Below are 18,125 nucleotides of genomic sequence, written 5' to 3'. Positions count from 1 at the left end.
AGCATCACTCAGTGCTTCGTCATCATTATAACGCGCGTGATGGTTTTTGAGGACGAATCTGGCGGCGGAGGGTCCTGCCACAGGGCAGCTCCATGTCGGTCTCCCCGTCCGGGAGTTGGTACAGTCTGACCGCGTTGACCAATGGGAACGCTTTCTCTCTCCCTCTCGCCTTGAGGTCCCGCCCACGACAGGACACGCCCCTTTCGGGTCGGATCGCGTGTGCGCAGGCGCAGAAAGCCGCCGCTGGGCTGGGCTGGGCTGGGCTTTGCAGCCACTCACTGGGGTTCGCCCCATCCCGGTCTCCCCGGCCCGGCCCGCAGGTCCCCTGGGTGGCCACTGGTAGACTGGGCGAGGGCGAATCTTGCTGCTCCCAGGGATCAGCGGCTCTTCACTGTGCATTCTCTCCCGCAAGCAATGAGCACGAATAAGTGTCTTAATTCACTCTGCAGGGAGAGCAGGGAGAGATTTGGGGGGGCCTGGGAGAACTGAGGGACCTGTGAGGGTCCACCTGTGAGGGTCCACCACCCAGGTGGTGGAATGCAGATGAGAGCGCCTGGGTGCTGTCACCCAGCACCCTGGCCAGGAGAGGGCCACACAGATCAGCTCCTGGGAGAGTTCACTCTAGTTTATTTATTTATTTATTTGTGTGTGTGTGTGTGTGGTTTTTTGGGGTCACACCCGGCAGTGCTCAGGGGTTATTCCTGGCTCCAGGCTCAGAAATTGCTCCTGGCAGGCACGGGGGACCCTATGGGACGCCAGGATTCGAACCGATGACCTCCTGCATGAAAGGCAAACGCCTTACCTCCATGCTATCTCTTCGGCCCCGTAGTTTATTTTTTAATTTTTGGGCCACTTCTGGCTCTGCCATCAGAAATCACTCCTGGCAAGAACAGGGGACCATGTTGGATGTCGGGCATCCAACCCGGATCAGTCGCATGCAAGGCAAAAACGCCCTGATAGCTCTGCTACCACTTTGGCCTCCAGTTCACTTTATTTTTTGTGTCTTCAGGGATGGAACCCAGGGTCTCACACATGCAAAGCAGGCATTGTAACCAAGGGGTCCTCAGACTTTTAAAATACGGGCCAGTTCACTGTTCCTCAGACCACTGAAGGACTGGACTATAGTTTAGAAATGATATATATGGGGCCCGGGGAGATAGCACAGCGGTGTTTGTCTTGCAAGCATCCGATCCAGGACCAAAGGTTTTGGTTCGAATCCCAGTGTCCCATATGGTCCCCCGTGCCTGTCAGGAGCTATTGCTGAGCAGACAGCCAGGAGGAACCCCTCAGCACCACCGGGGTGGCCCAAAAACCCCAAAAAATAAATAAATAAATGATATATATGAGGGACCAGAGAGATAGCAAAGCGGTAGAGCGTTTGCCTTGCATGTAGCCAATCCAAGATAGATGGTGTGGTTCGAATCCCAGCAACCCATAAGATCCTCCATGCCCTCCAGGAGCTATTTCTGAGTGCAGAGCCAGGAGTAACCCCTGAACACCGCCGGGTATGACCCAAAAACAAACAAACAAACAAAAATACAACAACAACAGTGAGCAATAGTGGCCCACAGGCCAGCTGTAGTTTGAAGACCCCTGAGAGGCTTAGACTGAGAGGAGTCGAGAGAGAGAGAGAGAGAGAGAGAGAGAGAGAGAGAGAGAGAGAGAGAGAGAGAGAGAGAGAGAGAGAGAGCAGGGAGTCAGAGTATGGCACACATTCTGTATGTGTGCACCGAGGGCTCCAGAAGGGTCAGCTGCTAAGCAGGATAGGTAGAAGCAGCAAAAGTGGGCTGAAAAAAATGTCCTCAGTGGGCCATATGTGGGCCGCAGGCTGTAGTTTGAGGACCCCAACCCATAGTTCCCCGGTAGATTTTGAGGACAGAACTAGGATTTTATAAAGTTAGAAGGTAGGAACTGGGGCCAGAGTGGTGGCACAGAGGGGTAAGGTGTCTGCCTTGCTGGCATTAGCTTAGGACGGACTGTGGTTCGATCCCTCAGTGTCCTATATGGTCCCCAAAGCCAGGAGTAATTCCTGAATGTCACTGTGGCACCCCCAAAAAAGAAGGGGGCCAGAGAGGTAGCATGGAGGTAGGGCATTTGCCTTGCATGCAGGACGGTGATTTCAATTCCAGCATCCCATATGGTCCCCTGAGCCTGCCAGGAGTGATTTCTGTGCGTAGAGCCAGGAGGAACCCCTGAGCGCAGCTGGGTGTGACCCAGAAACCAACAAAAAAGAAAAAAGTAAAAAAGAAAAGAAGGTAGGAACTGAGGAGTTGGAGCAATAATACAGCGGGGAGGGCGCTTGCCTTGCACGTGGAAGACCCAGGTATGATCCCTGAGCAGCATCAGATTTGACCCCTTCAAACCCCAACATATTGCAGTTTTACTAACTGGAGGCAACGAAGTACCTGTTTCCAGCATCCCGTTGTCAGAGGTGGGAGTCTGGGGGAGCAGTATGCAGTGAGTGGAGGGGCTGGGGTAGACACTTGGACAGCCTGGTGGGGAAGTGGAGAGAGCCAGCCCGCGTAAGGCTGGGCATATCACAGCCCACAGCAGTGTTGGGTGGGCCCGAGAAAGTGGCCAAAAATTGAGTCTTGCCCCTGTTGATGCTCTAAGCTTCAGGAAAACTCTGCAGGCAGGAAGAAGGAACATAAATGCTTCAGAGTCACCAGCCTGCTGCTTGGGTGGGCCAGACGGGGCGTGATCTATGGCAGGTCGCCCAGACCTGTGCTCCTTGGGCAGGCCACCTGCTTGCACTACAGCATAGGACTCCAGTAAGTCCCTTGGTGCCTGTTGGGGAAAGGGATCTGGTCAAAGGACCAGGCGATTCCCCTCCACACTCCTACGTGTGATCCCCCAAAGCAAAGCAAAGCAAAAGACGGGTGCTGAGGTCCTGGATCTGCACTCAGAAATTACTCCTGGGGCCAGAGAGGTAGCATGGAGGTAAGGCATTTGTCTTGCATGCAGAAGGTCGGTGGTTCAAATCCCGGCATCCCATAGGGTCCCCCGAGCCTGCCAGGAGCGATTTCTGAGCAGAGAGCCAGGAGGAACCCCTGAGCGGCGCCGGGTGTGACCCAAAAACAAAAACAAAAACAAAAAAGAAATGACTCCTAGCAGGCAAGGGGACCTCTAGAGGATGCCAGGGACTGAACCCAGGTCTGCCAAAGGTGTCTCAAACTCCCTCCCAGGAATGATTTTATGGCCCCCAGGAATGATTTTAGAGCCTGGATCCGGAAGTAAACCCTGAGCGATGCCTGGAGGAGCGGCCCCCAAACCAGAACCGAACCGAACCGTAAAGAACAGGTGCTTAGAGCCACTTCAGGTCCCTCCTCCTCCCTAGGGTTGCTAAGATCAGCGCAGGCCACGCCCCAACATAGATTCTCATTTACATAGCCACGCCCCTAGATAACAGTCACGCCCCTCTTTCGACACATATTTACATGGCCACGCCCCTCGCCAGTTTCCGGGACCTTCCCAGAGCTGCCAAACAGAACCAGGAGGAACCCGTTGGGGCCCGGCCCAGCCGGGTCAGATCCCACCCCTGCACCCCTGCTCGTCAGACACTTGTGCCCCCTCCCGCCTGCTGTTGACCCCGCCGTGTGCACCAACCGGTTGGCACTCGAGCTGCCAAGAATGACAGCTGTGAGCTTTGCCCACACACCCGCCACTCCTGACGGACGGCTCCTGATGATGGGGCGGGCGGGCAGGAAAGTGGAACCGGGCCAGGACCTCCCCGGCTCTGTCCCGTCCAGTCCCGGAGCCTGTTTATCAGGTACAGGCGTGTGCAGGGCACCGGCAGGTTATGTGTGTCCCCTGGCTTGGAGGTTGGGCAGAACCCATGGCAACATGTTGGGGGAGCTGAAGGTCTTTCCTTATAACCTACCTGGAGGCTGACAGCTGAAAATTTTTCTAATATTTATTTATCTTTTAAATAATACCTTTATTTAAGCATCATGATGACAAACATGTTTGCAGTTGGTCTTCAGTCATAAAAAGAATGAGGACCCTCCTTCACCAGGGCAACATTCCTCCCACCAACGCTCCCTGTTTATTTTGGTTTGGGGCCACACCTAGCAGCGCTCAGAGGTTCCTCCTGGCTCTGTGCTCAGAATCGCTCCTGGCAGGCTTGGGGGGCCATATGGGATGCCGGGGATCAAACTCGGGTCTGTCCTGGGTCAACCGTGTGCAAGACAACTGTCCTACTGCTGTGCTATAGCTTGAGCCCCCCTCCCTTTCTGAAATGTGAGACATTTCTCACATGTCTCCCCGCTCCTGGAGCCTGGGCCACCCCAGTTTCTACCCCCTTCTTCCCCCGGATCACTCCCTTTCTTCATCTCACAGGGCACTCATCCTTATCCTGAGCTCCCTACACCCCGACCCAGCTAATAGACATGGATCTCATCTCCAGCACCAAGTCATCACACCTGCCGAGACACTTTCCAAAGGAGGGTCTGGCGTGCAGGAGTGATAGCACAATGGTGGGGCATTTGCTTTGCATGCAGCCAACCCAGAACAGATCCAGGTTCAATACTCCGTATCCCATATGGTCCCCAAAGCCTTCCAGGAGCGATTTTTGAACACAGAGCCAAGAATAACCCCTGAGCACTGCTGGGTGTGGCTCCAAAACCTAAATAAATAAATGAAAACACACACAAATACAAACAAAAACAAAGGAGGGTCTGGGTGCAAGGCCTGGTCGTTAGGGTTCAGAGACCTGGGAATCAGATTTAGTGGCCCCCATTCCACTCACCATCACTGGGAGTGGAACCAGCACGAATTCCAGGCACCTCTGGGGGCTTTTCCAGGAGGATGAGAAGCGGGGGAGTGAGGGAGCTGGGGACCACCCCTAGCCCTTCCCTCATATCCCCCCAGGCTCCCAGGCTGCCCGCCTGAGCCAGAGCAAGGGACCCATATCAGGGTTGGTTCCTCAGGGAAAGGACACAATTTCATCCGCTCTCCTCCTGCTCCTCTTTCTTTTATTTTTTGTTTTGTTTTTGGGCCACTGTTGTGCACCTGGGTAACTAACACCAGGCTTTGCACTCAGGAATCACTCTTGATGGGCTAAGGGACCGAGGAGCTCCCTGAAGACAGGGCACAGGGGACCAGGGACAAGACACCACACCGGGAATGCCAGGGATCGAACCTGGGTAGTCCTCATGAAAGTCAAACACCCTTCCCCACTATACTATCACTCCCCAGCCCTGTAGAATCCTTCTCGTGTTTTCACTCAGCACCCCAAACTCAGAACTCCCCCCAGGCTTCCTGCTCCTGAGACCAGCCTGCCCCGGAGCCCCAAACTTGCCTAGGCCACAGGCAGGAGGAGGAAGACAGAAATGAAGATGATAGGAAGAAGGGGCAGGCACGAGGCCAGTTTGGGGGCTCCAGCCTAGGTTTCCCTAAGGTGCAGGGAGGACCAATAGGGGGATGGGCTGGATGAAGAACATTTGGGGGACAGGGAGATGAAAGAGGACAGACTGAGTGAAGGTGATCGTCCAACTGCAGGATGCCTGTAGGGGGACCCGGTTTTGGGGGTCTGAGCTAGGCAAATGCAACTTCCAACTCTGGAGGTTTAGGGGAGGCATGGGGGGGGGTCTTGCGTATTTTGTGGGAGCAGGTAGAAACGATTCCTTGTGAACCCCTGAGGTGGGATCAGAAAGAGAGGGAGGCCTGGCCTCTCCACCTGGATTCAGCCTTGGGCACCCCAGAAGCACAGAGACGGGAGGAGTCCAGGGACCCAAAGGGAGGGCCAGGGCCACTCAAAGAGGTCCACCCCACCATTTGGCACCCATGGGTACTCCGGGGTGCCACCCGGGACCCGTAGAGCCCTTGAGCACTGGGAAAAGAGCCAGAGGGGCCCCCCAGCCCCCTCCAGGGCCGCTGGCACCGGAACTCGCAGCCCCAGGCCCGGCCGCGCCCCGCAGGGCAGGTGGCGGCCCCGCCCCGAAGCCGACGTGCGGAGAGGAACGCGCGGCCGCGGCGCGGGGCGGGGCTTCCCAGCCTCCCTCGCGCCCATTGGCTGCGGCGGGCGCGGCCCCGACGGCGATTGGCCGCGGGGATCCTCATTTGCATAAGAGGCGGGTCCGGCGGGCCCCTCGGGGGTGCGCGGAGGCCGAGTTGGCCAGAGACCCGGCGACGGCCCCCGGCGTGGTCGCAGGTGACGCGCGGCCCAGGGTGGCCCCGGGGGGCCTGGGCTGGCCGGGCAGCGGTGCTCCTGGCCCCAGGAGGGGGCTGGGGAGGGGGCCGGCCCTTGTGTCCCCCGCGGGCCCTCCGGGTGCAGGGCAGCCCCTGCCCACCGCACACTGAGCTGGTTCCGGACCCACTGTGCGTGCGACAGCGGCTGACCTGTCCCTGGGCAGCGCCACCGCCCGCGGGAGCCGGGCTCTAAGGGGCTTTGGGGGACCCCGGGCACCCCAAGGAGCTTGGGGAGACCCTGGGCACCCCTAAGGGTCTTTAGGGGACCCCTAAGAGTTTTGGGGACCCCGGCACCCCTAAAGGGTTTTGGGGGACCCCGGGGCACCCGTAAGGGTCTTTGGGGACCCCTAAGGGTTTTGGGATCCTGGGCACCCCTAAAGGTCTTGAGGGACCCCGGGCACCTCTAAGGGTCTTTGGGGAATCCCAGGCATCCTTAAGGGTCTTTAGGGGACCCCTAAGAGCTTTGGGGATCTGGGCACTGCTAAAGGTCTTTGGAGGACCCCGGGCACCAGTAAGGGTCTTTGGGGGACCCCAGGTACCACTAAGGGTTTTGGGATACTGGGCACCCCTAAAGGTCTTTGGGGGACCCCGGGCACCTCTAGGTGCCCACCTAGGCCCACCTGCCCCTCCACTTGCTGCTGGGCTTGGACCAGATGCCCTGGAGGAAGAAACTTTGCTTTTTTTTCCTGCTGCCTCTTGCAGGTTGGCAGTGTGCAGAGTTCCCTGGGTGCTGGCCCGCCCTGGTCAGATGTCCCCTCACACCCTCAGGCCACATCATGTGGCTCCTTCAGGAACTGACTGTCTTGCAGGGCCTGCCTTCCCCTCTGCCATGCTCACCAGGCCTGCAAGCAGCAGGGAATCTGGAAGCTGGTTTGCTGCCCTGCAGGACAACGGGAAGGGCAGGGAATTGGGTGTATTAGCCAAGGGAGCAAACCCCCAGTTCTGGGGTGTCTTGGGGAGAGGGTTGGAGCAGGATTCAAGTCCTCACTGCACCACTGTCCCGGGAGTTTGGCCCTTACATTCCTGGGCCCACTGCTATGTCCAATGCTGTTCCCAAAACACAGATTAAAACTCAAAAGCCAACTTCTTCCTGACTCAAGAGTTTTGCTTGTGGGAGTCACAGGGAGCACTGTGTAATGGGGGAACCACTGGCAGCTTCGTGAGTGTGGAGTGTTGTCCCCCAAACAGCCACATAAGACAGGAGTGGTCCAGAGCAATAGCACAGTGGGGAAGGCATTTGCCTCGCACAAGGCTGACCCAGGTTCGATCCCTGGCATCCTACCTGAGAAGAGCCAAGAGGAACCCCTGAGAGCAGCCGGGCATGGCCCAGAAACAAGCAAACAAAAAAGCAGGGGGTGTCCAGGAAGCCCACCTGTGTGGTCATGTGAGGCGACCACCCCACTGTGGGGCACAGGCTAGCCAGTCCCAGCCACTCCCACACTTGCTAGCCCTGCCTGTCCAGGTCATGCTTGTCCATACAGGCTGGACAGTGTGGCTCAGTCTCCAGAGAAGCGGAGGCTGGAGGCAGCCACATACCTGGTACCTCCCTCCCACTGCCTTCCTGTGAGGTAGTGGCCCCACCCAGCTCTCAGAACTCCCAACACCCCCATCCCCGCCTATATGCAAAAAGTTGGAAATACCAGAGGAGAATACCCCAGGAGAAGATGGAGGGTCTTACTGCCACCCATACTCAGCACCAAGGCCCAGGATTTTCCCACAGCCACTGATGTCTCTGAGCCCCTCTGGGCCCCATAGGTGCCCAGAGTTGGGGGCTAGCAACCCCAGGACAGTTGTGTATGGTGACCATCCTCCAGGCCAGGTTTCACTGTCAAAAGAGGGTGAAAGGTGGCTCCAGAGTCCAGGACCCACCCCCGGGGGCCACTCAACAAACCTGACGGGCAGGTCTGGGGCCACTGGAGTGTGTGGCTCCTACCTCTGGGGAGGGCCAAGAAGGCAGAGGAGGGCACCAGGCGGGAGCCCTGAGGGGATGATGGGGACATGGGGTGCTGCAGAGCAGAACCCCAGGAATGTGGAGGCTTCTCACAAGTCCTGGGCTTTTGGTCACAAGGTCCTGTAGCTCTCTGCAGCCAGGCCCAGGGAGATGGGGACTGTTCTGTCCATCGAGATGTCCAGGTGTGGCACCCCCTTCTCCCCAAATCCATGGTACAAATGCTGCTGCTGCTTTGGACAATTTATTGAGGTTTTAGTGTTGGGGAGGCTGGGGCACATACACACCATGGAGACACGCGCACACACACATACACACAGACACACACAGATACACGCACGCACATACACATACACATGCAGCAGAAACAGGACACACTCTTGTCCAAGAAGGATCCAGATTGGAGCACAATGTCCAGACAGCTGGATCCCCAGAGATGGAGCTGTGGCCTTGGGAACTGGCCTCAGCCAGCCTTGTAGGTCCCTGCAATGGGTCTGTCCCCAGCACTGCTCATGGAGACACACACACACACACACATGCTCACTCGCTGATGCCCACCACCAAGGCGGGGTTCTCCATGCCGACCCACTGCGGGGGGCACAGGAGCCGCTACCTCCAGGAGTTTTGCCGCACAGGTGCAACTGTGTGTGAGGGGAAGCACAGTTCAGGGGGCTGTTGTGGGGTCCCTGGGGGCAAGCCACACCCCAGCCAGACCCCAGACGCAGACCAGACATACCTTCTGGGCTCAGGCTGGGTGAGAAGGCCGGATTCCGGGGGGATCCGGAGTGAGGGTCTTCTCTGGTAGGAGAAGAGAGACCCTGGGGGCAGAGAGCAGCAAGTCAGTGTGCTGCCGAACAGGGTCCCACCTTTTCTTTGATTTCCGGACCTGCTCTGACCTGTGTTTCCGGGGAGACCCTGTCTGGCCGTGGGGGCAGCGGTGTGGAACCTGCCTGTTGGATGAACTGCTGTAGGTTACACTGGCGCAGCTCACGATTCAGCTCCTCCAGCTCCTGGGCTTGGGCCTAGCAGAGGGAGACTCTCAGGTAACTGGCCAGGGTGTCAGGGCCCCCCTGGCTGCACTCACATGCCCGGACCAGGAAGCCACCCATCCCTCACCTGCAGGGCGCTCTCTGCGGCCTCCAGAGCCCGGCTCACCAAAGCAAGGCTGCCCTGCACCTCGGCGCCCTGCCGCTCCTGGGCCTCCAGGTCCTGGCGCAGGCGCTCGGTGGCCGAAGCTGTGGGGAACATCGGGGCCCCGGGGGCCTCAGCCGCCAGATGCAGCTGCGCCTCCAGCGCGCGGGCCTGGGCGTCCAGGGCCTGCAGCCGAGCTGCGTGCTCCGCGGTGGCCTCACTCAGGGCCTGCAGGCGCGCCTGGCCCTCACGCTCCCGGGCCTGCTCCCTCCGGAGCTCCTGCTCCCAGAAGGCGGCCTGGGCCAGCTCCGCCGCGTTCCGCTGCACTATCTGCTCCAGGCCCAGCAGAGAGGTAGACTCGGGCGGTGGTGAGGAGCTGGAGGCCGGTCCGGTGCAGCCCAGGTTGAAGGTGAGCGCTTTGCGAGGCTCACGGCCCAGGGCCGGCCTTTTGGGAGTCTTGGTGGGGAGGCTGGCACGGATGGGGCAGCGCTCCGGAGGGGGGCAGGTCTCTGAGGCGGGCCTCCCCGCCAGGCTGGGCCCCGTCCGCCGGAGGACAAACTGGACATCGTTGGCAAACTGCCCGCAGGTGGCCTGGGCGCCCAGGGGACACTCCTGGGGTAGCAGCTGCCGCTCCTTCTCCCGCAGACGCTGCACCAGCACGAAGCGACCTGTCTGGCCTGCAGGGAAGAGAAAGAGAGAGGTGGGCAGGTGCCCTCGGCCTGTCAGCCCAGCTGGTGTGTCTGTCTGTCTGTCTGTCTGTCTGTGCGTGTCTTTGTGTGCCTGTGTCTGTAGGTGCGTCTGCATCTGTCTGTGTAGGGGGGGTAGGGGTCAGTTGCCAATCCCACCTCTCTCCGGGGACCCCAAACCCTCGATGGACTCACCGATAGCCCTGGCGAGTGCGATGACCACTTCCTGACAGGTGGTCTGCTCCGAAACCCCGCAGACCACGCGCTGGATCCCGTCCACCCACACTTTCAGCTCCATGGCCACCAGTCCGGAGAGCATCCCCGCCCTGGGAAGGAGAGAGGGGTGGGAAGACAGAGCAAAGTCACAGCGTCAGTGGCCCACCCGGCTGGCTGGCTGGCTGGCTGGCCCCTGGCCCCAGAAAGAGCTGGTTCCCGGGTTGCTGCCCCTCGGTGCGGACCTGCTCGGCCGTACCCCAGGGGTGCAAGGGAGCCACCCTTGCTGAGGGTGGGGGCAGAGGGGCCAGCGCCTCCCAAAGAGGGGAGCAGCAGGAGGCCTTGCAGGACGCTCCGCCTGCTCCCCGGAAAAGAGAAATCATTAACCAGACCCAGGCTTTCCTGCCCTTCCAGCGGGTCACCGGCCGGAGGGCACTGCCCCTCCCGCGGGCAGCCCTGGCACCCGGTGCCCGGGCGCAAACACGGCTCCCGGCAGCCCTGGGCACGCCTTCCCGCTCCGGGCTCTGCAAGGGGGACCCCGGGGGTGGGCTCGGCACCGGGCCCCCCGCAAGCAGGCGGCCCGTCGGCCGGACGCCGCACCCCGGGTGCCCCACCCCGGACCCCCCGCTCCGCTGCAGGTGCGGCTGCTCGCGCCCCCGGGGAGTCTCCAGCTCGCCCGATCGGAGCCCGTGCCCGGCGATCGGGGGGTGCAGAGGGGCGCTCGGGCGCCCGCGTCGGCTCACCTGGGCGTCCGCCGGCCTCGGGGACCGAACCGGGCTCCGTCCGACCAGCTCGCTCCCTCCGGGGCCCGGCGCCGCCGCCGCAACCTGCCGCCTCCAGCGCCGCGGGGCGCGCCCCGGCCCCCGCGCTCATTGGCCCGCGCCCCGACAGCCCCGCCCTCCCTCTCTTCCCATTGGCTACCGGGCTCAGCGGGCCCACGCAGCGGCGCGTTTCTATTGGCCGCTCGTCCCGGGCCCCACCCGCGCCCCGATTGGCTCGCTGCCCGCCCCGCCCTCGGCGGCGCCAGGTGTGGGCGTGGCCTCTGGTGAGGGCGTGGCCACCTCCGGGGGCGTGGCGGGCGGGCGGGCTGGCTGGACCCCGCTTGACGCATGCTGGAAGCGCGCGAGCAACGCGGAAGCGCGTCGCCCGCGCTCTGGGCAGCGCGTCCGGGCAGGTGTCTGTCCCGATCTCCGGCTGACTTCCGCCCGAGCCGCCCTCTGCCTTGAGTCTCCGCCTGGCCTAGGGCTTCGGGGCTGCTCGGGGCTCCCAGCCATGCCCTTCCTTGCAACGAGGGCAGCTGAGCATCCTGTCCGCCTGCACCACCTCCTGCAGACTCGCCCCCTGGCCACCTCTGGGGGGGGTCATCCTTGGCACGGGGAGGGTCCCCCGTGGGGCTGAAAGGGAGCCCCCAAGACTGCAGTTACCTGACTCCTGCCGGGTGAAGGCCCTGGAGGCGACTGAGCACAGAGCCCCAGGGGCTCCTATCTATTTTTTAAAACTTTATTGATTGTTTGGTTTATGGGCCACACTCAGCGGTATCCAGGGGTCACTCCTGGCTCTGCATTCAGAAAATGCCCCTGGGGAGGCTGGAGAGATAGCATGGAGGTAAGGTATTTGCCTTGCATGCAGAAGGTCGGTGGTTCGGATCCCGGCATCCCATAGGGTCCCCTGTGCCTGCCAGGAGTGATTTCTGGGCATAGAGTCAGGAGGAACCCCTGAGCGCTGCCGGGTGTGGCCCCCCCCCAAAAAAAAAAAAGGAAAAGAAAATGCTCCTGGGAGAGGCTGGGGGACCATATGGGATTCTGGGAATCAAACTGGGTCCCTCCCAGATCAGCCGCATGCAAGGCCAATGCCCTACTGCTGTGCTATTTCTCCAGTCCCATCTGAGACTCTGCCCCTGCTACTTTCTTTGTTCCCCGTGGAATCCAGCGCCTTTCAGTTATGGAGGCCTGGCCTGAATGCCACTTCTGAGGTCCTTTGGCTCTCTATCCCTGCAGCAGCAGTGCTCAGAGCTATGGTGCTCCAGGCTAGTGGATCATGGGTTTGGGGTGATTCCCTGGACAGAGGGAATCATTGTTACATCTGGGGGTGAGTCCTCAGAGAGGCTGGAGGAACTTGAGGAAACAGGCTGGGATCTGGCAGGTGTCCCCTGAGGCCCAGATCTGGGGATTAGTAACCAGCACCCCTATATCCCCAGGATTGCCCCACACTTGCTTTCCCCACTCTGAGTCAGCCTGGGACTCCATGAGTGCCTTTTGGTGGGGAACTGAAGTAGTGCAGGAAGTCTGCCAACAGCCCATCCCCACTACCCACCCATTGCCAAGATCATCTAAGGGGGACCTTGGGGAGTCACAGGGCCTGCCAGGTGAGCCTGTGAGGCAGAGGATCTCATAATTGTCATCCTGGTAACACACAGCCCCTCCCCTGGGCCCTGGTACCCATGGCAACATTTCTGGTGCCTTTCTCCTCCCCATCCTCCTCTCTGTGGCCGCAGGTGAGTGTTGGGGGGACACAATGGCTTAGACTGCCCTTCTGGGGCACTCTGCTCCAGGCTGAAGGACCACCCAAGTTCCACGAGGCAGGGCGGAGCCTGGTGGAGTGGGGCGTGGGGATGACCAGTGACCCTCCCTACTCACCCATGTGGCCAGCCGTGGGGTGCCCTGGGTGGGCAAAGGGGCAGGCGCTTGGGAAGTGAGGCCTGGCAGCTGGGCTGCAAGGCACACGAGTGTGTGACCACGGAAAGAGAGTCCCAGGGGCACACGGTCCCCAACATCCCTGTCACTGTCAGCCGTCCCAGACCTTAGAGCATGGAGCCCAGGAGTGGCCAGGAGGCAGAAGCAGCAACCAGGAAGAGCCAGCTCCCACCCCGAGTGGATGTACAGCCGGCTGGCGGCCAGCAGGGGCTGTCCTCCTGCCCTCCTACTTCCAAGTAGGACCCCGGGCTTGGTGGTCCTCACGGAGGGGTGGACGGGCTGCTCAGCACTGGGGTTGGCCCTGATGCCTTGGGATACTGGCATTGCAGGCTGCACCCCGAGTCCCTGGATCATGGCACCCTGCAGCTGCTGTGGAGGCAACGGGAACTGGAGATTCAGGCCCTGCGATGGAGCCTTCGGAACCAACACGATACCCGGAGGTGCTACATCTTGCAGGAAGTGGCCGGATGTTCGACACGGTCAGCTACCTCTGTCCCATGCTATCCCATCATGCTGCTTCAGTTCCTGGTTGTTTTTTTTTTTTTTTCCTGCTTCTGTTTTGGGCCACACCTGGCAGTGCTCAGGGGTTCCTTCTGACTCTGTGCTCAGGAATCACTCCCCATAGACCTCGGGGGACCCTATGGGATGCTGGGGATGGAACCTGGGACTGCTGCGTGCAAGGCAAATGGCCTCCAAGCTGTGCTCTCATTCAGGCCCCAACTCCTTTTTTTTGTTTGTTTGTTTGTTTTTGGGCCATACCCGGCGATGCTCAGGGGTTACTCCTGGCTGTCTGCTCAGAAATAGCTCCTGGCAGGCACGGGGGACCATATGGGACACCGGGATTCGAACCAACCACCTTTGGTCCTGGATTGGCTGCTTGCAAGGCAAACGCCGCTGTGCTATCTCTCCGGGCCTTCCCAACTCCTTTTTTAAATTTAATTTAATTTTGCTTTGTTTTGTTTTATTTTGGGTCACACCTGGCAGCGCTCAGGGATTACTCCTGGCTCTGCGCTCAGAAATCGCCCCTGGCAGGGACTATATGGGATGCCCGTGATCGAACCAGGATCTGTCCTGGGTTGGCAGCATGCAAGGCAAACGCCCTACCACTGTGCTATCACTCTGGCCCCTTCATTTTTATTTTTGCTGCCCTCCACACCCAAACCTAGCTGTGAGCCCCAACCCTGTGCAGACCTCATCCCAAACTTCCCTGACTTCTCAGAGTCAGTGGCTGGGCCAAGTCCACCCTGGATTGTGGGTCCCTCTGCACCCATCCCACACAAGGGGAGGGGGGTCGGTGCTGAGGGCCGCCTTTCCCAGGGACTGGCTCAGCCAGGAGAAACTTCTCCAGAGAGAGATCCATAAGTTGACTCAGGAGCTGCAGGAGCAGAAGGAGCAGGCGAGGCTGGTAAGAGCCGGGGTGGGTGTGGCGGGTAGGGGTGGGTGGGTGGGTGGGTGGGGTGGGGGTGGGGCAGGATGGAGTGCAGGGCCCCGGGGTGCTGGCCTGGGAAGTGTTGACTCAAGTCCTCAAGGCTGGGCCCTCCTGGCTGCACAGGAGAAGGAGCAGCTGGAGGCGACGCTGCTGCAGAACTACGAAGCTGTGCAGCGTCTAGAGGCTGAACTCCACGGCTACCGCCAGTCCTGCCTCTTGCAGCTGGCTCGGTCCTCCTGGGTGGGCCGCGTGCTGCACTCGTCCATGGGCAGTGTGGAGGTAAGTGGCTGGTGTCTAGCTCGGAGGGGCCACTAGGGGTCTGGTGAGGCCCAAGGGAGTAGCCGCTACCCACAGCATCCCTGCAGGTGTTGACCACCGACAACCTGATGGACATCACCCTCAGTGACTCCTCGGAGGATGGGCAGTCCCACGCTACTGGGCAGGTGAGCTCCTGGGGAAGGGGGGATCATCCAGACTCTGCACCGGCACCTACCTCCTCATCTTGCTTCTTGGTCAGGGATTCCGGATGGAGGACGTGGATTGGAACAGCATCGCCCAGCGGTATCCCAACCTCCTAAGCAACATGGCACTCAGCACAGATGACAAGTAATTCGTTCCCCCAGGGTCAGGGTTTACGAGTCCACACCACTTGCTGCTGTGGTGTATCTATCCCTGCTGGGAGGGAAGATGGGTGGATAGGGGGTGCTGGGTACGCCGTGGGCACCCACATATGCCATTCCCGGGCTGATGGTGGTGTTAGGGGCAGGACTGGCTCTCCTGGACGTAAGCCCAGTGGCCAGCCCTCAGCGGCTCTCCAGGTTCCTGCAGGCACCATACAGTCAGCACACGGAGCCTCACAAGAGCGTGGAGTGGGGCTTCCTGCCCAGCAGCAAGGAGGGGACCGACTCAGATTTGAGCAGTGACTTTTTGTCTGAATGCTACGAGGAGCAGGTGGTGCCTGAGAAGCCACCCAGCATGCCAGCTTCGGGAAAGATGGACACGCAGGCCAAGGGGCTGAGTGCTGAGGCTCAGGACGGTACTAAGGGTGCATTGGGGAACACTTTAGGGTGGCGGTGCTCACTGTCTTTGTTGCTGGGCTGCCTGGCCTTGCGGGTGCAGTACGCTGTCCAGTCCTTCACCTGGGGCCTAGAGCGAGAGCACAGCGGGGAGGGCGTTAGCCTTGCATGCAACAGCCTGGGTTCCATCCCTGGCACCCCATAGGGTCCCCCCAAGCCTACCAGGAGTGATTCACGAATGCAGTAACCCCTGGGCACTGTCAGGTGTGGCCCAAAAACCAATAAAGAAAAAACAATGCTGATTTTAAAAGCAAAATAGAACCAGAACCTTCCCAGGCTGGCTGGGACACCCCCAGAACAGGCTCTGTGCTTCCCTCTCCCTGTCCCCTGTGCCGTACCCCAAGTCCGGCGGCCTAGACCATGCTCAGCTTCTCCGGAGATGCGGGGGTCCCTTGAGGGCGCTGTTGCCAACTGGATCCCTCATGTGTCCCTTGTCCCACAGGCCTCCATCCCCGGCCCTCGCAAACACCATCAGAGGAGTCGGTGAAGACAGTGGTGGTGCCCACGACCTTTGTGAACGTCGACAGCCCGAAGCCTAGGTACCGGCAGAAGTGAGAGGGCTGTGGGGGACCCCACTCGTGCTGGCGCAGTCTCGGAACCAACGCCCCTGCGTTCCCCCTCAGCCCCAGAGTGCAGAGCTCCAGCCTGAAGATCGTGGCCGTGAACCAGCGTGAGCGCTACATTCGCATCCTCAACGAGTCGCCCGAGGAGACCGTGGACCTGTCCCAGCACTTGCTGGTGCAGCGGGTCCGAGACTTCCCCGTCTGCATGTACCGCTTCCCGGAGGAAACGCTGCTGGGGCCGCTCCATCACATCACGGTGCGTCCCGGGCCTGCACCTGAAGATGCGATTAGAACACGCCCACCGCAGGGCCACGCCCACTATGGCCACGCCCTTCACGTTATTACCAATCACGTCTCGTGTGGCTACCCACGCCCCCGCCTGGCCACCTTAGGCCCCGCCCCATCCGTGCTCTACCAATCCTGTCCCACCCCAGCTGAGCCATGCCCTGGCCACGCCCACTTTGACCCACCCCGCCCATGCCATCAGCGCTTAGCCACGCCCATCCGCTTTGAGCCCCGCCCAGACAGCCCACTCTAATGCTTCCCACCGCACCTAAGCCCCGCCCATTCATGCTTACAGCCACGCCCTGACCACGTGACTATAGCTCCACTCCCCCATCCCCGCCCTCCGCCAATCCCATCTCACACGACTGAGCGTCACACCCTTGTCCGGCCTCTCTAAGCCCCGCCCCATCCATGTCCTACCAAAGGAGTCCCATTCCCCGCCACACCCACCGAAAGCTCCGCCCACAGCTGACCGAGCCACGCCCTTACACGCCCATCCTGACACGCCCGCCTATGCTCGCTACCGATTCGTGGGTCGGCCTGACCACGCCCACCACCAGCCCCGCCCACGCATCTAGGCCACGCCCACCGCGCTTGAGTCTGGCCCCCATCCGACGCCCCTCACCATTGCCCACATTCCCAGGTCTGGGGCGAGAGTGTCGGGAGCAACAGGAAACAGCCCTGGGTGGGTCGGCAGCCCATCCACTTCTACTGCCCTTGCTGCGAAACCTTCCTCCTCAGCCCCCAGGGAGAGGTACGGGGGGCCGGGCAGGTGGGGCGGCTGGCCTGCTGCCCGAAGGGACCGACCTCAGCGTTCCCACCCACCTTCCCGCAGGTCATCAGCCTCTTCCAGACCCCGCACCGCGTGTCCGAGGTCTCCAGGCTCTTTGACGACAACACTGACCTGTCCATCGACTGCTTCCCGCTCAACGAGGCCGACACTGGCCCGCAGCGGCTCCAGCCTGGAGCCCCTGGCCTGGGTCACGGGTGTCGCCGGAGGACAGGGTCGGGACGCTCCGGCTTTGCCTTTTCCAAGCTCTCTCCCTGCCCCAGGCTGCTGCAAACCCAGCATCTACCTCCCCAGGTGCCATCTCGGCCCTCGAGTGTCCAGGCGGACCCCTCCCCAGACGCGCACGGAGGCCCCCAAGACACCCTCGCCGCCAGAAGGCGGATTCAGCTGCCGCACCTGTCCAAGAGCAAGGCCCTGGATCCTCTGGAGGTGCCGGAGCGATCCGAGGGCACGGCCACGCAGATGCCACAGCCTCTGCCGGTCAGCCCTGGTGAGTGTGGGTGCAGAGGGTCACAGATAAGAGACTCATCGGGAAGGGAGGGAAAGGGAGCCGATGGGAGGGAAGGGGCACCCAGCCCTGACCAGCCCACTCTCACTCTCGCAGACCTCAAGCTGGGTTTGGACCGTTGCCTCCAGGATACGAAGGGGCACAAGGTCCAGGTAATGGGCTGAGAGTGTCTTTCCTGCTTTTTCAGCAAGCACCTTGCTGGGTTGGGTAGAAATGTCCACCCTTAACTCATTTGGCCACGACCCTATGGCACTGGCCACACCTTTGCCACCATAGGCCATGCCCTGCAGCCATCAGCCAAGCTTCTGCTGCCATAGGCCTCGCCTTTGTAGAACCATCAGCCCCGCCCATGTAGCTATAAACCACGCCCAAAAGCCTTCGGTCCCGCCCACCATTCTCAGATCCGCCCCGCCCCACCCAGATGACCACGCCTCTCCCAGGTGTGCAGGAAACGCGTGGACCTGAACTGCCCCATGGTGGCCCTGTCGGTGCAGAACACGGCCGAGAGCAGGTTTGGCTTCCGCTTCCTCACCTACCCGCCCATCACCACGGCCCCCCTGGTGTGCTCGAGGCGGGTGTAGGGCAGGCGACCGCCGCCCACCTGCAGCTTCCTC

At 60.8% G+C, this 18,125-nt stretch overlaps 3 protein-coding genes across 5 annotated transcripts in view; 2 read left to right on the top strand and 1 right to left on the bottom strand.

Moving 5' to 3' along the window:
* CD81 (CD81 molecule) overlaps positions 1-18,125 on the top strand; it is a 344,561-nt gene that overhangs the window by 15,479 nt on the left and 310,957 nt on the right. The window contains exon 1 of one of the 3 annotated variants that reach the window (XM_049781245.1): positions 11,023-11,026. The exons of the other annotated variants lie outside the window; for them this stretch is intronic. The gene's annotated coding sequence lies outside the window, so the exon portion shown is untranslated. Of the gene's footprint in view, positions 1-11,022; positions 11,027-18,125 lie in introns of those variants that run through there. 3 annotated transcript variants of the gene reach the window in all.
* On the bottom strand, positions 8,369-11,016 carry RASSF7 (Ras association domain family member 7). Its single transcript, XM_049781258.1, has 6 exons — positions 10,911-11,016; positions 10,150-10,280; positions 9,254-9,945; positions 9,034-9,159; positions 8,874-8,955; positions 8,369-8,778 (listed from the first exon to the last, which is right to left on the bottom strand). The coding sequence occupies exons 2-6, from the start codon at positions 10,271-10,273 to the stop codon at positions 8,747-8,749; spliced, it is 1,056 nt and encodes a 351-aa protein (XP_049637215.1). The 5' UTR covers positions 10,274-10,280; positions 10,911-11,016; the 3' UTR covers positions 8,369-8,746.
* On the top strand, positions 12,608-18,092 carry LMNTD2 (lamin tail domain containing 2). The gene is made up of 13 exons (XM_049780921.1): positions 12,608-12,661; positions 12,719-12,831; positions 13,190-13,339; positions 14,178-14,265; positions 14,413-14,568; positions 14,655-14,732; positions 14,807-14,895; positions 15,108-15,325; positions 15,808-15,904; positions 15,989-16,184; positions 17,049-17,493; positions 17,608-17,663; positions 17,952-18,092. Exons 1-13 carry the CDS (start codon positions 12,608-12,610, stop codon positions 18,090-18,092), a joined length of 1,881 nt encoding a protein of 626 aa, XP_049636878.1.

Source organism: Suncus etruscus, chromosome 9 (assembly GCF_024139225.1).
Source record: "Suncus etruscus isolate mSunEtr1 chromosome 9, mSunEtr1.pri.cur, whole genome shotgun sequence".
NCBI lineage: Eukaryota > Metazoa > Chordata > Mammalia > Eulipotyphla > Soricidae > Suncus > Suncus etruscus.
This window is presented reverse-complemented; position numbering and strand designations above follow the sequence as displayed.

What these genes read in the sequence shown, in the direction of transcription:
- RASSF7 (XM_049781258.1), bottom strand. Translation starts at nt 10,273, where the DNA reads ATGCTCTCCGGACTGGTGGCCATGGAGCTGAAAGTGTGGGTGGACGGG. An exon ending in CGCACTCGCCAGGGCTATCG is followed by an intron (nt 9,946 to 10,149) that starts GTGAGTCCATCG and finishes TCTTCCCTGCAG; the next exon opens with GCCAGACAGGTCGCTTCGTG. An exon ending in ACCCAGCCTGAGCCCAGAAG is followed by an intron (nt 8,779 to 8,873) that starts GTATGTCTGGTC and finishes CCTCACACACAG; the next exon opens with TTGCACCTGTGCGGCAAAAC.
- LMNTD2 (XM_049780921.1), top strand. Translation starts at nt 12,608, where the DNA reads ATGGCAACATTTCTGGTGCCTTTCTCCTCCCCATCCTCCTCTCTGTGG. An exon ending in CGTCCATGGGCAGTGTGGAG is followed by an intron (nt 14,569 to 14,654) that starts GTAAGTGGCTGG and finishes GCATCCCTGCAG; the next exon opens with GTGTTGACCACCGACAACCT. An exon ending in GAGTGCTGAGGCTCAGGACG is followed by an intron (nt 15,326 to 15,807) that starts GTACTAAGGGTG and finishes CTTGTCCCACAG; the next exon opens with GCCTCCATCCCCGGCCCTCG.